General features: G+C 43.1%; 1 protein-coding gene and 1 long non-coding RNA gene across 6 annotated transcripts; one reads left to right on the top strand and one right to left on the bottom strand.

Annotated features, from left to right (window-relative positions):
* Positions 1 to 931: 931 nt before the first annotated feature.
* MYOT (myotilin) lies at positions 932 to 19621 on the top strand. 5 transcript variants are annotated; one of them, XM_019620455.1, is made up of 12 exons: positions 932 to 1002; positions 2050 to 2112; positions 2716 to 2857; positions 2982 to 3005; positions 3346 to 3465; positions 4030 to 4288; positions 12710 to 12860; positions 14948 to 15046; positions 17003 to 17046; positions 17473 to 17605; positions 18340 to 18547; positions 19019 to 19395. In XM_019620455.1, exons 2-12 carry the CDS (start codon positions 2050 to 2052, stop codon positions 19378 to 19380), a joined length of 1605 nt encoding a protein of 534 aa, XP_019476000.1. In that variant the 5' UTR covers positions 932 to 1002; the 3' UTR covers positions 19381 to 19395. The 5 variants fall into 5 exon arrangements, with proteins under 5 accessions (XP_019476000.1, XP_019475999.1, XP_010717387.1 ...); XM_019620454.1 differs by having other exon boundaries at positions 16997 to 17046; XM_010719085.3 differs by lacking the exon at positions 14948 to 15046 and having other exon boundaries at positions 19019 to 19621.
* LOC109370111 lies at positions 8066 to 19070 on the bottom strand. Its single transcript, XR_002119933.1, has 3 exons — positions 18985 to 19070; positions 13713 to 13833; positions 8066 to 8417 (listed from the first exon to the last, which is right to left on the bottom strand). It is a non-coding gene; the product is annotated as an uncharacterized LOC109370111 (long non-coding RNA).
* Positions 19622 to 19647: the final 26 nt, after the last annotated feature.

Genomic DNA, 19647 nt, shown 5'->3' with positions numbered 1-19647 from the left:
TTTTTTTAAAGAGCAGAAAAAAAGAAAAGAAGAAATAAGCCCATTTTACAGGTCCTGAAAAAGACCATTTACAGGTCCTAAGCAGGCACTATACTGACTGTTACCTAACAGTCTGCAAGGAGGCAATGCTAGCAGTGTCACAGGGATCCACGGTGGAGTACTGCCAGGATTGGTTTGTGATGGGAACCCAGGGCAACTCAATAACATTGGCTTCCCTTGCTCTTCTCCCACATCCAAGGGTTTAGGATCATCCAGCAGTCCCTGGATGTCATCATAGCACTGCCCTGCTGAAGGGTGCGTGATACAACCTTGGACAGGAGCCATCCTTGAACTGCTTGGGAGATAACTTAAGAGCAACAATCAGAAGTATGAAGGCCATGGGTGGTCTAAACACACGGGTAACTGCTTTGCTGGACCAGGGCCAAGGGCAACACACTGCAGGTTTGAATGAGACACACAGTGACGTGTTCAAATGCCTTAAAGCAGCCCACTGTCCCACATGGCCACAGCTGCTACATGGCTACACCAGTCAGCCCCAACTAAATGCAAAAGAGCCTTCAGTACCATCTGTTTTGACAGAAAGCAGGGAAAGAACACATCTTAAATCCAAACAGTTTGGATCATAGCAAATAAACCCATTATTGGTACTAAATCCCAAGTCTGCTGAGGTGCCTCCATATCTCTACACCATGCTTTTATCTGCATCCCTTTAGGCACTCAAGTTAAAATACAGAAAAGCCATAGTAGAACTAAGGAGCCAGGGTTAACAGGTTAATTCTGTACTTTGCATCAGTATCAGCAGCCTTGGTTAAATGTCCCCAGGCTCTGGAGGTGACCCGAGCCTATTCTCAGATATTAAGAATGCTACTGTAGTGTTGCAAGGAAAACAAGACAGCTCTAAAACACTGATTTATTCTTGTCTTTCCAGGTTTATAGTGTAAATCCAAAAGCTCAGTCTCCTTGCAAACGTCAGCATCCTGGCAGGGTCGGGGGAATGTCACAGTAAGTACAAACATTGTTGGGTGAAGTATATTCGGACTCCGAAAGCCTTTGTCTCCACCTCACAATGTTTATTCTTCCCCATACTCTAGGAAAAAGTAGAAACCCACCAGTGTTTTGCTCACCATTGGTTTCTCAGCCAATGAAATCCCCAGTAGCCATTCAGTCCACCAGAGTTCCACTGCTTCAATTCAGCCATTATCTGCTGACACTCACAGAGTTGTCCACATGTTTTTAAAATTGTCATTTACGGTATCTGAGAAGTACTTTGGATCAGCTCACAGCTGTATTCAAATGATGTGGCAAAGGTCATCAGGAATAACAAGATATGGACCCTAAGCCCTGGAAAAGTGATTTCTGGCTTGGAACATTTCCTAGCCAGAACTGCCAGGAGTAATGGCAGGAGTACAGGGGCAGGGAGAAGACTGCAAATAACTGAGTGGCTGCCACACAGCTTAGCCATTTGTCAGCCTCCTTCACAGATTCGCTTCAGAATAGACAGTTAGTTTAGAGCTGAGGGCAAGAGCTGGTGAATTCAGACTATTTAGAGAGAGACTGACATCTGAACTCAGGCTGGAAAAGAAAGACAGAAAAACTTGGGTTATTTTGGAGGAGACGGAGATTATATAAAGACCATTACCACAGCAAAACAAACCCAAGCACTTCAGTTGCACATTGCAATTACTACATACACCAGAGATGCCCTGGAATCAACTAAACCAGGTAGGGATCTCTGTAGAAGGGGACAACTACTGGAAAGCAACATTGATCTGTACACGGACTACACAATGTAGGCAATGAACTGCCTCAGAACATAAGACCAGAAACACCAGGTACCAGCTCCCTTTCCACTGATTTTGTGCTAACAGTCCAATGAGACATTTTCTCATGGAGCACTTGAATGGAGAACTCTGCACGGGGTATTTGTTAGGAGCAACAGATAAAACGCTTCTTTCAAATCTTTCAAATAAAGTGCCAGCAACACAAACAACCTTCTGCAGATCAAAAATTCAAGCTTAAAAAAAAATTGCTTTTCTTCTCTACATACAGATGCAGAGTCCCTCAGGAAGCCTGACTGGGTCTCCCTATGGAATCACACCTGTGTTTACAAAGGTAACAAGAGCTCTTCAAACAGCACAGCTTGCGCTCAACTTCAACTGCTAGCTTTAGATCTCAAGTTGCCTTGTTCCACGAGAAAAGAGGGTGGAACTTTGGCTCACTTACATCTCAAAAAAGCCAACATGCTTCATTTGCAGCACCATCAAACAAGCATTTTAATTGGTAAATGATCCAGACTATTCACATGAATTCATCTCATTTATTTCCTACCAAGAAGGCTGAAGTGGAAACCTCTCACTTTAACCTCCCTTATTATGTTATGTTCACTGCAATACGTATTTATTTTCCTACATTTTTATTTTCATCTAAATGCACACATAAGCCTTTTAATAAGCACTGGTCTCCAGGTAAAAAGGAAAACCCCAATCACCACCCACTTCAAACACATCTAGAATTAAATCATTTATTATATATATATATTATATTATTATATATTAAATCAAATATTGTATGTAAAACAAAACCAAACCCAAAAACAAAAAAAAAGCCAGAGTGAGGAAATCATCTCAATCATAGAAGGTTGCACTGTTCCCTAATAATTATCTCAGTAGGGAAATACTGAGGTCAGCCACCTAACTCCAGTTTTTCCTCCCCCAGGGTCTGCAAAATATAAGAGCTACAAAAGGTCAATTAGTGGTATTTGAATGTCGTGTCCATGCTACACCCACCTTACAGGTACACTGGTACAGAGAATACGATCAGATAATAGATTCTGCAGACTTCCGAATACTACGAAAAAGTAGGTATTGCTATGCCTGTCTGATGTACAGTAATTTTACTGGGACGCTGACAAAAAAGAACAAGACTTGCTTCCAGTCTGGCATTCTTAATCATTCCATTTTTTTCTCTCTTATTTTGAGCAGAGGCTTGTTCATCATCAGTTCCTGGTAAGTATGCTGCACGTTTCCTTGTTGGAAAGCTCATCAGCCTAGTACCCTAAGCTTGCTTTCTTCCTCCTAACCCAATTTAAAACAACAGTGTTCAAAGAGTAGCCAGAAGACATTATGCAATGCCAGGCAAACAGCTCTGGTTTTGACACAAGCACCTGAAAGGCCCTGATTTATCCCACAGCAATGAAGTGCTCTTCATATGCCTTTTCCATCACCTTTTTGCATTTTACTGCTGCCAAGCCCATCACTAATTAACAGTCATTTTGCAAGGACTAATTTCTTCCTATAAACATTTGGCTTTTACTGTACAGCAGCATGTCTGAATTTGTCTTTTCAGAGGAAGTCTGCACCCTGGTTATTACAGAAGCTTTTCCAGAGGATTCTGGAATATTTAAATGTGTTGCTGAAAATGAATTTGGATCTGCAGCATCCAGCGCACGCCTCTCAGTTTCCCCAGGTAAGCAGATGAACCTCTGAGCTGAGCAACTGAGCTTGAGAGAATTTGCTGCAGCTCAGCATCAGGCAGTCCCAGACCTTTACCAAAAAAAATCCAAACCCAAATGCTTCCATTGACTCAAAGAGAAACAGCCCTAATGCAGCTTGCTTGGGTGTTTCTCAAGGATGAATGCAAGTTGTTCTGCATTTCTGCTTTTGCCTTTCTTCCTCACGGATCAGGGTAAAGATGACAGGGTGGCAATGCTGTTCTGTCACCAAAGAGTCTCATTCCTACACTTCATCCCTTCAGGAACCTCAGCTTAGCCCAACTTGTACCTATACCTTCATTACTGTAACACACACCTTGTCTGGCTTGTGTTGAAAGCCATCTCCAAACAGAACAACCCCTCATGTGTAAACCAAAGCTCACCAGCCCCAGTTTGGCTAACACAGCTTTGGGCTTAAGCAGAGCCCAGGCAGGCTGAGCTCTCATCTACCAGAACACCCACCCCAATTTCACTCCAGCAAGCTGTACTGATGAACCTCCACTGCTTTCTCCCTGAGTTGTGGATGATTCTCCTTTTAGGAGCAAAAGAGCTGGATAGCTTTGCGGGTGCTGCCCATGTGCCAGCTGTGCAAGTCACCATGAAGAAACCCAGCTTTGCCAGGAGCAGCCAAGCTGCAGCCAAGGACAGAGACATGCCCAGCCTGTCGTCCTACAGCACAGACACACCGGGGCTGGGCAATCGAGCAGAAGCCACAAACTTCGGCCAGCTAAATGCAAAGAGCGAAGCTGAAGATTTTCATGGAGTTTATGAGAATTCCCCTCAAAATTCACCTCTGCGGTAAGACAAAGAGAAAACCACATCCCTTTATTTTTACATCCTACATTTACATCACCATAGCAAAGGTCCTGTGCCCCATGCCCTAACAGGTCAAACATGCACTTACAGCAGCCTGAACTGTTTCCCTAAATGACAGCAGGAGCGTTCAATATCAGCTTAGCTACAGAACAACACAGGTTTGATTGGCAAAGTATAGAACAACCTACAGGCTCGAGTAGGTAATAATGCTGTCTGCAGAACTGCCTGTCTGTAACTTTAAAAGCATGACCCCAAATCAATAGCCTCTGGAAGGCCTCAGGCTCCACAACAGAGCACAAGGCAAAGACCATAGCATGCAGGAAATCTCAAGTCACCACTCTGTCACCACCAAGTTCCTCTGTAGCCTTGAACAACTGGCATCACCTCCTGCTCCCATTTACCATCTTGGCAACCCCAACCTAGATTTTCACGGTGTTTTCCAGGTGCTTATTGGCACAACACAGAGCTCCAACAGTGAGGGCTGAGAGTCCCAAGCTCAGTGCTATAAAGCAATTTCCTCCATTCTGTTAGCAAAGGGGAAGTCACGATGTGTGCCTCCTCTCCCTGCCAAACGCCAGCGATGCACTACAGCAACCCCATCACACCGTGTGGGAACGGCTGTCCGTGACCAGAAGCATTCTCTGTGCTATAGATTATTTTTGGATGTACTCAGCCACTTTGACTAAACCAGTTATCTTAACAATCCTGAACACCCTCCTCCAAACTCACTACGGGACAGATCGTATTTCAGTATAGATCTCTCTGAGCGCAGGAACTTTTTACTGCATCAATGAGTAAAAACAGAGTTTGCTTCAATAACCTGCAGATATCCCTCACTTGTCACTTTAGCTCCAGGCCCTCCCAGGCTGAATTTCTTCAGTGACATCAGCTGGGGCCCTACAAAGAGCCTACTGCTGAATCAAGAAGGTAATCAGCAGACCTTAGGGACTGCAGCACTGCCAAGCTGCAGACAAGTTGCTTGCAGCCTGTGATGAAGCTGTGTGTACACCATCATTGCTTTCAAATATCACAAGCCAAGTACAGGAACACAGCACTGGGTTTGAGTCAATTCATGCTCAACTACCCCAGTCCAATCCCAGAGATTAAGGTGAATTTTCTTCAGAGTGTCTCATGCAGAGCTGCACTGCTTGTAAGCTTTACCTGATAGTTAGCTTGAGAAAGACAGACACTAAATTGTCTACCAATCAAAAATGAAAGCTTTTCTAAAATCCCTGAAAAGCCTCTTAGGAGTAATAGGGGCAGCTGGAGACAGATGCTGGCCCTCCTCTCAGAACAGGACTTACTTTTTCATCCTCCTTGCAGACTGCTCACAAGCACTCCTAACCAGGCTCTTTCTGATGGGACTCACTGCTGCATTTATTGCGTGTGCCTGATGTTCTGCATCAAGAAATGTAACATACCACCAAAATCAGATATGGAATAGCTTCAACAAATTTTGTTTATAGGAGATGTTAACTAGCATAGAAATCTGCAGAGCACTTGCAGCTGGCAGCAATGCTGAACCACATTTTGGAAGGCATGAATATATACCTCAAGGCACAGAGAAAAAAAACCCACAAGAATTTCTAGAAGCATCCATCAATAAGAATTTAAATATTTCTGAAACACACAGCCTTATTGCAGTGTGCTCTGAAACAGCATTGTGAACGGGACTCAACACTGCTCATTGCTGTTAATAATAATTAATCCATCACCTGTAATGATTAGCTGTAAAATAACTGCCTTGTTAGACAGATTCAGCCATATAACTAACACGTAATGCATGTGGTTGAAACTGTTACCCAAGACAAAAAGAACTCCTGACAAAGGATGATAGAACAAAGCTACTACTGGGAACAACTCTAAAATGAATGACATCTTTGTACCTCTCAAACTTTTTGCTTAGCAACAGCCACTCCATAAAAGCCAGAAATAATGCAGTTCTAGAGGAGCACAGCTCCCATTAGTCCTTTTGAGCCTTTATACTTACAGGTTACAGCATCCTTCCCAACAGCCTTAAAGAAAGGGACCAAAACCAGCCCTGCTAGGCTCCATACTGATTATTAAGTTAATATAAACCACTTAATCAAAGCAAAAGAAGAGGCCTCAGGTGTTTTAGATAGCTTTTACAATTCCCCAGTAAATAAACAAAAGATTCCTAGCCTTTTTTTTCCCCTATACATTCGTTGCTGCATCATTTGAGGAACCAGGAGAACCTGCTCAGATGCAGTGTGTCACCAGCAATAAAAAGGAAACTGAAGTGGTACAGAAAACCTCATCTCAGCAGCTGGTCAGGCACTATTAGGTGCCCTCCAATATAAGCTGTCAGATTTACCCCTCTACCTTCAACACTTGAGCTTCTAGTTCCTTCAAGTTTCTTTCCTACCTTCTGGATCTCACACACTTCTGTTCTTTCTCTCTCACACAAGTCGTGCCAGTTGTGTGCAGCCGTTTAAGTACAAAGCTATCTCCTCCAACAGAAACCTTACAGCCCACTTCAGTCCAGAAAGCAGCATTCTGCACCCCCGTTGAAGCCCATGGGAAGGCAGAGAGCCCATCTGCACACAGAGCTGGCCTTCAGCTGCTCCCAGCTTCCTGCAGAACAAGCCTTCATGCCACACTTCTGCTCCTTTGTTTATTTTTTAAAGTAATCAGCTATCTCTGTACAAACCACACTTTGTCTATTTTAACTAAAACAGCAACAACCAGGCCATGCTCCTTCCCTCTCTGCCTTTCACCAGAAGGAAATGAAAGAAATCAGCACCCAATCAACACGTGGTGGTAGATATTGTCCACAAATGGTGAGCTGATGCTTAAATATCACCACAGGTTAACTCAGAGATGGCTCTACTGGAGGACTCATCCTTGCAAGACTGGGCCTGCACAGCCCAGCTGCAGCTTAGAGGTTTTTTAAACAATAGTATGCATGTTAGGCAACGGTTGCTAAACTATAATTAAGATACTTAAATGCTATAATGCTAATTTAAGATGCAATTAAGCACTGCAGCCTTTGATTAAAGGCACACAAATCACCTAATCTGCCAGCAGCATCTGGTGAAAGCAGCCTGGCTGGCTCTCCTGATCCAAATTTATATACATAATAATAGCCCCAAACAGCAATATATCATCAAAGAACACTTTGCCACCAAGCCCATTTAATTGGTATTATTCAGCTTATGAGTGACTCTTCAGACACACGTAGTTATTCCACCACCAGCAGCATTACTGTGTGCTATGGTGTGCAGCACAGGGCGCTGCCAGCTGTGAGCAGTGCTGCATTGTGCTGCTCACCGCTTCCTTCCCAGCCCTCACAGCTGGCTTTTCCAGGGTGTTCGCAGCCCTGAAAGCAGTACCAAGTTTTAATCGCTACAATTAGCTGCTTATAATTGTGGTAAATGAAGAAAGAAGGAATTTCACTCAGCTATTCAACAAAGCAGGACTTAGGGGGGACTCTGTGGGCAGGTCTCACCACTGCCACAGTGTGATTTGCTGACTGCCGGCACCTGCCAAAAAATGAGGTTCTGGCCCATAAATAAAGTGCCCTCAGCAAGGGCTGGGTTGGAGACTCTTATTCTGACACTGGTGTAGGCAAGAGGACAGGCAGGTCCAGCAGTGTCATTTGCTGGCAGCACATTAAAGTCTCTGGTCTTATAATGCTACGCAGAGGGCTACTATGACAGTCTGTGTCAGTGAATGACGGTCCCTTCCCAAAATACGGGTTAAAGCCCAGGTGACAACTTCTAGGCTCTAGGTAAGGCTTTTTTTTTTTTCTTCAGCGCTTTTAATTGCAAATCTGGTTAGTGAGTTAGCATGGGAAATTACAATGTGCTGGGTAATGCTGAGATAGAAGTAGAAATGTACCTTTAAGGTACCGTAGCGTCAAATGTAATATGAAAGGTAAAGAAGGGGAAAAAAAAAACATTGAAAAAAGCAAAGTGGCTCTTACTGCTTCTTGTTGTCATCTTGCAAGGTAAAAATCTGTTCGGATTTTTCTGTTTCCACCCAGAGCGTGGTGGAATGATTAAAGGGAAGTGTAACTTACCCCTCGGTGCGAGGAGTGGATCTGTGCGTGGTGGGGCAGCTGCTCAGGGTCTTATAGAACTGCAGTGTTCTAGGAAAGAAAGTAAAGGTCTGTAACAGAGCCTGTACATAAATAGAATGAATCTGTACTGTCAAAGCAGTATAATAACAAGCTTCAACCAGTTTTCTGCACTGGTTGAATCTTGTTTGAATGAGAAGATAGTTTAGATACGCTTCAAAAAATCTGAGCTGGCTTCAAATTCCAAGAATGCGACCAGAGGAAAATTAGGGAATTGTTACTATGAAACCTGTTTACTTATTGTTAATTTACAACTAGTGTTTGTAATTACCTTTAGGAAATGAAAGCTTTGAAACTTTATAAGACAGACAAGAGCAATGTCTTCAGTTGATTCCCTCCCCTAGGAATTTCTCACCTCTTTGGGCTCTCCAATGAGAGGAATACAATATACTGTGTATATATAGCAGCTAAACAGCTGATCTCAGTGGGGCAAGATTACAATTTTTTCCAGCACATGTAACTGTGTGGATTTACATTCTCATTTTTTATTAGTAACTTTTCATTTATTTGGTGAGGGAGGAATTGGTATTTAATTATCTCAGAGCTGAAGTTAGTTGCCAGTCCTCACAGACTTACTCAGTTTGCTCAAATGAAACATTCCCGTGCTGTGAATTGATAGGATACCTACATTTGGATATCAATGGCTTCCAAAATAAATGGAGGACCCTAAGCAGCTTGGCGTGCCCTACTTCATCCTGCAGTTATGCCATTCCAGGAGTTATAAGCCAGAACAGCAAATCTCAGGGAATGGCTTCCAAGAGAGAAGTGTGGTCTTCAGTATTCCAAGTCCCACATCTCAATTTGTTACATAAAGGTCTGAATTCAAAAGCTCCCAGAGAAGAAATCAGGATGCTTGGTTTCCAAAGTTTAGTTTTAGGTAGAAAAGAAAGTGGAACTTGCTTCATGCTTCCCTACAGTGTAAGGAATTTCTCAGCACAAATAACCAATTCTGCATATAATAGTATGTACAATATTTTGTCAGGGTATGAAGCTGCAGGATCCAGAGACCTGTCATTAAGATGATACGTTGCATATCACTCTGCTTAGCAATAGTATCTCCAGCTGTCTGTAAATTTGGTGATGGGTTATTGCAATAAATGTGTCCTTCCTCTTAGAATTGAAAGGGCTCTTGCATATCAGATAGATGTGGTGAGCTCCATAGCTGGGTCTGATAGAGTGTGTGACTCCTTATTGTAACCTGAAATGTTTGTATAGATTATAAATAGTTCTAATCAATCCTAAATCTTCTTATTTTAAGCTTAAGCTTTAACTATCAACTGCCTGAACGTGGTATTCTTTGGACTGCTAATGACTGCTCAAAACCACAGTTTTTTCTGCCATTGAAATTCTGATGTACCATTTATTTTATCTGTATTGTCTTCCTTAAGGGAAAATCCACTCCAAGAAAGCCTCTATCCTGCAAGGCCAGGGTTCCATTCTATTCAGGAGCCCAGCCAAGAAAGCTTTTGTGGCCTGCCACCTAGTTTTTACCAGCCACCCACCCAAAGCCAGTTGTCACCAACCAAAACCCAGGACAGCCGTGAAAGCTCTCCTATGAGTGTCCGTAATCTCCCATCCGTTTCCTCTATGTGCCAACCAACCATGTTTAACTACGAACGTCCAAAACATTTTATCCAGTCTAAGAATGTGTGTCAAGGGCAACAGCAGCCTCCAGGAGCTTCAACATCTACAGAGTCAAGCAGGCAAATCAAACAGTCCTCCATTCTAATCCAGCCTCGTAACCCTAGTGGGCAGAAATTCTCCTCCTCGTCATCGCTGAGCTCTTCAATCACGCTCTCCTCACCTTCCTGTAGTGCCCCTAAGGAATCCACATATCCCGTCACACCTGCATCTGCGCAGTCTCCTGCTAGCTCATCATCTGGGCAACGCCTTATATCCATGCCTAACCAAACCCCCGCAGCATTCCTGTGCTCAGTGCTACCCTCGCAGCCTGATTTTAACAGCCAAACTCCTCCTATGGAACCTCAGTAAGTATACACAGGCTTCTAACCTCCCCTTGCTTTCATCTGGCCTGGCCTCCCCCGTCTACTGACTGACCCGAACCCAAACCTGTGGTGAAGCCAATGGGACAACTCCCACTGACTTCTGATGCGTGAAGCAGAGCTTTGCATGAGCAGAACGAGCCAAGTTAGGAGGCTGAATGCTTGCCTTTGGTGTCTGTGGGTATAAGGATTAAACTGCATGGCAGTCAAGTCATGGGCTGCTCTGCGGGTTTTTGGGCTTAGTTTGAACAGTTGATTTTGATTTGAGGGAAATCACTTGATTAATGGTATGCAGAACAGAAGATAGACATATAGGGCTTACGAACAGGGAGGAAGGCAACAGTAGTTCCCACATAACTTTAAAATTTGGTCTCTTCTCCCAGTAAGTAGCAACAGGACAAAAGTTAATGGCCTCAAGTTGTACCAGAGGAGGCTCACGCTGGATATTAGGAAAATTTTTTTCCTGAGAGAGTAGCCAAGCATTAGAACAGGCTGCCCACAGGGAGATGCTGGAGGCAGCATCCCTGGAGGCATCCAAGAAATGCGTGGATGTCGCACTGAGGGACGTGGGTTAGTGAGAATGGTGGTGATGGGTTGATAGTTGGATTGGATGATCATAGAGGTCAATTCATTCCGTGATTCCTTGTAAGCCTCAGCAGTGTTTTCAGGTTCCAGCTCATGATGAACATCTACAATATCTACAGTATATTTCTTTCATTAATCATATGTGCTAGCAGAAAGGCAGCCACTTTAAATTTTTACCCCTTAAGACCAAAGACTAAATTCTTTCCTGAATATGTATTATATCATTTTGCCTTTGGGCTGCAATCCAAATACCTTCCAAGGTCAGTCAGTCAGATCTCTAAGGGAGCTGGGTCTTGCCTTCTCACCAACTTGTCTTCCTGCCAGTACTAGCTGGGGACCACTGAAAGTCAGTGTAGCATATCCAAGAAACATTCAACTGAGGATATTAGAAAGGTGAAGGGTGTAGAGGGCTCCTGCTGATTTGGATATGAATTCAGGTTTAAGTGTCAGTTTGTATTCAGGAAACCTGAATGTTTCTGGGTCTTTTTGAAGCACAGCACTGAGAGAAGCAGGAAGGTAAGATGAAGCAGGCTAGCTGGGATGCTGAGAAGCAGTTTTTAAAAGCACTGCAGGAGTGTCTGTGGGTTAGGTATGCATCTGGAGCAACTGATAAGTTCTGGTACACAGTGGAGGATTTCTGTTTCCATAGTAAGGGGCTTTACTGCCTCACTATGCCTTTCATGTAAGCTGCTCTGAAGAATTAAATGCAATGTCTTGTGAGTTGAGGAATTGTTTTCCTAATCATTTTGCAAATGGACAAAAGGGGACATGAAACTTATTAACCTGTTGGGCAGACTATGAAGGCTACTAAGTTATAAACTGTGTGAGCTATTAAGCCCAAGTAGTACTGAAACACACAGCAGAGTTATAATTGTTTTGCTCTACTAAACTCCCAAGCAACAGGAGTGAGAGGATTTTGGATAGAAACAACTGTGGAAGACAACTGTAGCAAGAGGTCCTGCTGCACTTAATGAACTGGTTTAGGTCCTGCCAGAGCACTGTGACCTCTAGGAGACCTTCACAGTCTGTTTTGAGAGATGCTTCTCTCTTCTTAGAGGAAACTTCAGAATCAAGTCGAACTTATTACTATAGCCAAGACTTGACTGACTCTTGAGTTACAGGGTTACAGGGTCAGGCTTTGTGGGAATTGTAGCTTGGGCTTCTAAGGACTCCTGTGGTTATGTTGGCTCTGGAACATCTGAACACAAATGCTTCCAGCAGCCACAAAGTACAGAAAAATTAATAAGCTATTTGTTCACACGTAATGAACTGGTTTGTAATCCCACTGTGGATTTGCAGCTCCCAAAGCCTTGTTTTTAACAAATGAAATTGTAAAGGAGTGCAGTTTTTGCTCCTGGACAGGCTCTCCAAGCTCAGAGTTAGTGGTGCCCTTTGAACGCTGCTAGTCTGACTGCATATACCCCAGCCGGATGGGAGCTGCTGCAAGATTTAACAGTACAGAATGGAGATACACAGCAAGCTACTGAGACAGTGGCGGGGAGGGCACTGAATGACATGGTTAGACAACGATTGCTTCCCTTTTTCATCTTCAGTTATGCCACCTGGCCTTTCTATCTCCCAAATGCTTTACAGGTTCATTTGAACCACAGTTCCTAGGTAGCAGATTGTCATCTTTGTGTGTATTTTGTAAAATTGTAGTGACGCAAGCAAGGAAGCCTACAGGAATAACTTTGCTTTCTCTTCCTGTGTGAGTAGTTACTCAAAACCAATGTACAAAAAACAAGCTAGCATCAACTCCATGCAGAAGACATCTGACCAAGAAATCAGAGGAACAAAAGAGGCCCTCATCCAGGATTTGGAAAAGAAACTCCGATGCAAAGACAACCTTCTCCAGAATGGCAACCAGGTAAGGGAAATCTGCTAATTAAACAATCACTTGGCTGCAGTTCTTGTTAGTGCAAGGAGAGATGCAGAGACTGGCTCTAGGATCCCAGAGGCTGAAGTCTCCAAACTTATCAGAAAGCAAAAGGAAGCATAGGAACAAATGGAGGAGCAGCAGCACGTGGTTAGGGATTGATGAAAACTGGCCTGAAGGTGTAGCAAGAGAGACAGCAGCTGTCAGCATGTACGTATGCAGCTACTGGGGTAAATGAGTGTCTGCTTTTGCTTGGACTATAGTAAGGGAGGCGTTGGCTTCTGAAAGTCATCTGACACAGCAAGGGTGTCTTAGAGCTGCTGTTGCTTTTCCCTCTCATCCCAACTTCTTGGCCAGCTCACACCATTCAAGTGATCTATGAATTTGTACGATCAAATTAATTAGGCTAGAATCAGGAATAAGGTACATGTACAGGAGAGACAGGCACGTTTAGAGCCATGGCACAAACTTCAACTTTCTCCTGAGAATCTTGCTTAATGTCACATCCACAGACAGCAGAAACCCAAGAAGAACCCCTCAGTTCTTGAGACACAATCTGACCTTGAGTTCCAACGTTGGGGTTAATAAACTACCCCAAATTGTTAGAAAGTTGGAGAAATACTCCTGCTTATTTAAGAGAGTATCACCACATGTGATACCTCTTTGATTTCTTTTAGATGAATGATAACAAACCAAATAAAACACAACCTTTCATCATGAAGTCACTGAGCTACTAGAGAGTGTTAAACTCAGTGCTTAGCTATTTACACTGTGAAGGGACAACAAACAATCCCCTTGGTCAAGAAATCCAAATCTGGGAGAAGAAAAAAAAAAATGGCTTACCAGTAGGGAAGCACATTTCAGCAGCATGTTGGAGTCAGCAGGACTGTAGTGCAGAAACCTTGCTTCTGGCTGAAGGCAAACTAGTAAAATCCCAGAGCTTATAGACTCTGTCTTCTTTCCCCTGAAGTAGAAAGGAGTTATACCATTATTATCAGTGGAAATGGATTTGTGTCATATATAATCTAAACAATGAAAAGAAAATATTAGGTCAAATATGAGTTAATGTATATGAGTTAATGTCCCTAACAGGAACACCCTATCTGCTGTAACAAAGTTTGCCATTGCAAGCCAGTGTTTCTTCCAATAGGAAGCCAGGCTAAAAATAAGGCTTATGCAATCACTGCTGTGTCCTCCTCCCTTTGTCCTCCAACAATGTCTGAAGCAACTGATGGCCTCAGCCACACCTGATGCAGCAGTGAGCTCAGGGAAACTCTTACAGATCATTATCTCTTCTAAGGAGTAGATCCCCAAGCCTTCCCAAATCCTTATCTACAAAGGAATAATCGCATACATGTCCTGTACATGGGGTGCACAAGAAAAAATTGTGAGAAACCCAGTTCTAGGTGCTTGGTGTTCATAGAACTAACATTCTTAATCTCCTCCAAAGTAACCAAACTGGCAGACCTTGCATTTAACTCTACCTGCTTTCATCCCCATGTGCTGTATTCATACTGTTGAAACTCTGTTACATGACCAAAACATTCTGGCCTCCTCTCAGAATGGCACACAGTGTTTCACAAGGTGGCTGCTTTGCTGGCATAAAGCGCCTGTGTGCTGTCGGGGCTCTGGTGTTCCTCTCCTCTCTCTTTGGGAACAGGGGACACTAGCGCCTAGCCTCTAGCTCCTGAATTAAATCCACAGCTGAGCAACTTGGAAAGTTTTCCCAGTGCTAACAGAAAGATACCCTGGGACTCTGGCTTCTGAGATAATGCCATCAGTTACCCATAAATAATCACAGAGCAGAGAAAGGAGGCGTGGAAGGCCACAGATGGCATTAGGGAGGCTTTGATGAACAGGCAGTTTAATCTTTTATGCATTTTGTTGCTGTATATATTGAGGATGACTTCAGTAGGCATCGCGGACTGCAAACCCACTGGAACAGGCGTAGTGTTTCTATTGAGACACTGCTTTCATTGAGAACACCCTGACTTGGTGGCATATCATTGTGCTTCACAAGATTTAACTGAAATAGTAAATGGGCTTATAACTAGAATTCCTCCATGCTCTGCTCTAAGCGATTAACTTATGAAGAAAGGATGGCTCGCAGGCTGCTCGGACCAGAAAATGCTGCATCTGTGTTTGAAGCACAAAGTGAAGACGTGCAGAACGCACAGGTAAATGGGGGCCTGTCTCGAGAGGGGTAATTTCCTGCTGATTGTGCTGTGAACTGCTTGTGCTTGAAGAGATAGGGCTTTCTTGGTTCCAGCACTGGAAAGGGAAGGGGGAAAGCTTTTATCAGCATAACTCTGTATCTTTTAGGTTTTGGGGGGTGATTGTGGAGAGGGTTGGAGTTTAAGCACTAAATACTGGCAGTACTTCTACCTCCCCTTGCTGGGCCTGATCTGTAGGAATGACCTCCCTGGGGAGGAATTATAACAGCTGCTGCCCAGCACTGTGACAGGCAGGGAGGACAGTGAGGGATCCAGGTACCCACTCGAAGAGCCTGAGTTCAGACTTGGCCAGCACAACAAGATTTACACCTGTCACCCTTTGGAATAAGTGACATTGACTGCAAGAGGTCAGGGCCCTGGGGTGGCACTGGTGAGTTTTTATCCCTTCCTGAAGCCTGCAATCATTAAGAGAAGACAAAGCAGTTATTTTAGCAGCCCACACGCTGAGAGCCAAAAATCTATTATGACTGGCATGTTCAAAAACATTTTAGCAGGCAACTTGCATCATTCATTGGTTATTTAGAATAGGCCAGCTAAAAGCTCTCTCTAGCACTTCTCTGATGAAAGTTAGTGGAAATATCTGTGATGTGGCACTGGGCTGCCAAAGAAAATATCCCTCCTGCTGCAGACATGCAGACAGCCAGCAGGCTGGCATCCACCTTTCAAAATGCAGTTAGCAAAACTCAGTGCAAGACATACTTAAATCACTTAAAAGAGGAATACACACTGCTATTTCTCCCCAGCAATCCCCTGACAAGAAGGGAACACTATGAGTATCAGAGACCTCTTTTTTTCTTTTTTGTTTTGTTTTGTTTTCCCAGAGAATAATGAAACATTCAGTCAAGGCAGGATAGCTGAGGTTGTTCAAAGTGCATGAAATGCTCCATAAAAAGCAGAAGGAGAAATTGGGTTATGCTGGGGAGATTTTTTTCTCATCATTCTGACTTATTTTTAAATACTGCAGTTACTGATTCATTCATCCTCTCATTCCTCAGGAATGTAACTATGTTGTCAGTCCATATAATAGAGCATCAGAACTATCAGCAGTAACTTCCTCACCACAGCATCATCTCACAAGACAAACAGCCACTGTACAGTACCTCTGTAAATGAGCAGATACAAGCAATTGGTTTTGGAACACAAGTCCAGCTGACCCTTTCAGCTTGTGATGCTTCCCCTGAACTGAACCTTGCATCCATGTTTGAAGTCTAAACCCAAGCTTAAGTGTTCCACAGCAATGGAGCACAACAGGGTGCGGAACCAAGCCCTGTAATGGCAAACACTCCAGAAATTTCCAAGCAGTATTTCTATCTGATTCCATAGCTAAAATGAGTCACTGGTAGTAAACCCTGCTTGTATCTTTCAAACATCCAAGATCCTAGCAGGAATCAGTCTGGGTACTTTAGTAGAGGTACCATGTGATTGTGGAGTTGTCAGCAAGATTAGTTGGTGCTGTGATCTAGAAAGAAAAATATTTTCCAGCTCAGCATGTGTTCAATGCTACTGGTACCATATTTAAGTGGCACAATGCAATTCTTGCCAGTGATTCCACTTCTATTCCTGCTATTGGGAAGGACACTCCGTACTGAGCTCTCATTTTAGATACTGCCAGTCTCCCCTGTAACAAAAGTTATTGGCTTGCCAAAGGCCCAGTGTGCCAAACGAAGCTGCAGCACCTATCACCTGTACAGAGTGATGAGAAGCTGTCCCATTCTATTAATAGGACTTGCTGGCATGGCGAAAGGTTTAGAGTGAAAAAGGGCACATTATCTTCTGCTGTGAGTTTTGTTACATCTTAACCCAACAACTTTTCGAGTAGTCAGTCTGCTTAAAATGGCTTCTTATTCAGCCTATATTCTCTTAAGTTAATTGAATTTTTCTCTTCTTTCTGAGCACCAGAATGCAGAAAACATCAGGCTGCAGGTTCCTACAACACACGTAAGGTAATGCATAAAAGCCAGTGCTGCGTGACTCTTTGTGACTTATTTCAAATGTTTCTAGGCAATGCTAGCATTGCTTTTCTTTTTCTGTTTCTAAAGTACTTTTTCTAAAGTAGTAATTACTAAATTTTCATTTCTTTCAACTAAAACACAGCCATTTGTGGATGATGGCTGATGCCCGTGGTCTTAATCCAGTCTATTCTATCCAATTCTAAGCATAGCACTAAAGTTTAAAGACTTCACGTTTCTATGTTGAATTGAGTAACTTGAGCAAGATAAGTCATTGATCAAAACCTGTGCCTTATTACAGCTGAAAAATAAGCTTGGTCTGTACTGCTGCATTCCTAAGCCTCTTGAGGGACTCGGTGCTTCAAAGTGATCTGTGCTATGGTACATTTACATGAATAACCATTACTGTCTTCCTCTTAGGAGCAGACCATCCTCCAGAGGAGATGAACGTGGACATGACTCAATCCAGGAAAAGTTTTTCCAACCACGATTTACACAAGTGCCAGAAGATGTAATTATTGAGGAGGGACGATTCTGCAGGCTTGACTTCAAAGTAATACCAGCCTTTCACTTTCACTCTCCTTAGCTGTGTGGCGTATGTAGCATGAGCAGAGAGGTCTCTGAGCTGCAGTGCCTTTGTGGCTCAATAAGCCAGAGCACTAACAGCAGATTTCCCAGGGTCTCCCTAGGCAGAAGATGGGTAAATGTTTCTACATTTTCCCTTAGATTATGTAAGGGGGATTAGTTTCATAAGAGTATGGTTAGAGCTAAATAATGGTAAACGTGGACCACTACACAAAACCTGTTACAGCTCATTGCAAAGACCAAATTTTAAAGCCCTGCTCCAAGAAACCACTTAGAGAGGCAACTGTGCTCTGCACTGGAACTCCCATTGAACTCAGTGGCATGAAAACGTGATCAGCAAGACCTGTGTAGGACTGCCTGCCTTTAATGAGTCCTCCCTAAGGCTCTAAATATTCTCTTGCTGAAGCAGATAATCTGGCAAGAAAATGCACTAATTACAGATAAACAGAACAGCAGACTGGGCTGAGACTGCATGGCAACTGTACCAACCCCAGAGTAAAAACAAACCTAGGCTTGCACGTATGTAACCTTACTGCAAATATTGTCTGCTGATCTGATTGTGAATTGGCTTGTTCTTCCTTAATTACATCCACAACAACTTCCACTCCCTTGCCAGACTTCAACATGACCTTTAGCTATTTTGCTACAAACTGCTTAACTTCTATGCTGTTCAACTCTCTGCTGCTTTCCTCTCCTTCACAGGTTAGTGGGCTGCCAACCCCAGATGTGATGTGGTATCAGAATGGAAGGATGGTTCATCAAGATCAGTTTCATAAAATGATAGTGTCAGAGAAGGGATTCCATTCATTTATTTTTGAAGCAGTCAAATCATCTGATGCAGGAACATATGAATGTGTGGCTGTCAATCGTGCGGGAGAATCATCCTTTGCAGTAAAAGTGGAAGTAATTGGTAAGACAGAGAGTACTGATAACTACTTGCCCAGATTCTGAAAATCTTCGTATTCTAGTGCCTTCCTCTATTTGTATGTGGCATTACAACAACTAGGAAGCACAAATCTCCAGACATTCTGGCTCAAACAAACAATAACAAGAAGTCTACCTTTTCTGAAATTATTTTAACACATTGCATTGGGATGAAATATTTCTTCAGAGCACTTGTACTGGGGCATTGTTTAACATAATAGAATCTCTAGAATTTGGGATTTACTCATCTTCTGGCGCTGACAGCAGAAGGTAGATTGACTCTCCTCCTACAATAGGTTGTGTCTACTACTCCCTTATGCACATGGGAATTGCCTGTAGGTTAAGAGATGCTGGAGGAAAAGTGTCCTTCTGAATTTAGTATTCTAAAATCTTAAAGCTTGATAATAATTGTATAATACTTACAGTAACTTCTTCTTATCTTTCCTCTTTAATTTAGCAAAAGAACATCACACGCCTCCAACTTTCATCTACAAGCCACAAAGCAAAAAGGTTTTTGAAGGAGATACAGCCAGACTCGAATGCCAGATCTCTGCCATCCCAACTCCTCGGATTTACTGGAAAAGAAACAATGAAATGGTACAATATAATACAGACCGAATAAGGTATCCTACTAATAAGTTGGCTGTTAGTGTACTAGAAAACAATAACCACTATTTGTTAAATCACATTTCAATGAGCTGGTTAATAAAAGCGGCAGCTGGCTGGCAAGGCATGCTGCTCATGATGAACAGGCCCATGTGCCAGACAGAAATGATAGTCTTGTTTTGGGGGCGCAGAAAGATGCTGCTGAAGATGTAGCTGCAAGGCCCATGCAGAAGCATGCAGTGTGTTTGTTGAGCTCTGATGCTGTGGGGGCTGCAAAAGGGCCCTGGTGCCACTGTAACTCTACCACGATGTGCATTACCATTGGTTCATAACAAAATTGCAGCACTGATGTTCACATAGTTCACAGTATCCTGTAAGAATTGTTCTGGGGCTCTTTCAGCTCCTCAGCACATAAACTGGCTCTGATTTCAATGTCTTCTTATTTTCCGCCTCTAATCACTTACCTGTAAATACTTTTTT

The sequence above is a fragment of the Meleagris gallopavo genome, chromosome 15 (assembly GCF_000146605.3).
Source record: "Meleagris gallopavo isolate NT-WF06-2002-E0010 breed Aviagen turkey brand Nicholas breeding stock chromosome 15, Turkey_5.1, whole genome shotgun sequence".
NCBI classification, from domain to species: Eukaryota; Metazoa; Chordata; class Aves; order Galliformes; family Phasianidae; genus Meleagris; species Meleagris gallopavo.
This window is presented reverse-complemented; position numbering and strand designations above follow the sequence as displayed.

What these genes read in the sequence shown, in the direction of transcription:
- MYOT (XM_019620454.1), top strand. Translation starts at nt 2,050, where the DNA reads ATGCAGAGTCCCTCAGGAAGCCTGACTGGGTCTCCCTATGGAATCACA. An exon ending in TTGTTCATCATCAGTTCCTG is followed by an intron (nt 3,006 to 3,345) that starts GTAAGTATGCTG and finishes TTGTCTTTTCAG; the next exon opens with AGGAAGTCTGCACCCTGGTT. An exon ending in GTTCCTACAACACACGTAAG is followed by an intron (nt 17,047 to 17,472) that starts GTAATGCATAAA and finishes TCTTCCTCTTAG; the next exon opens with GAGCAGACCATCCTCCAGAG.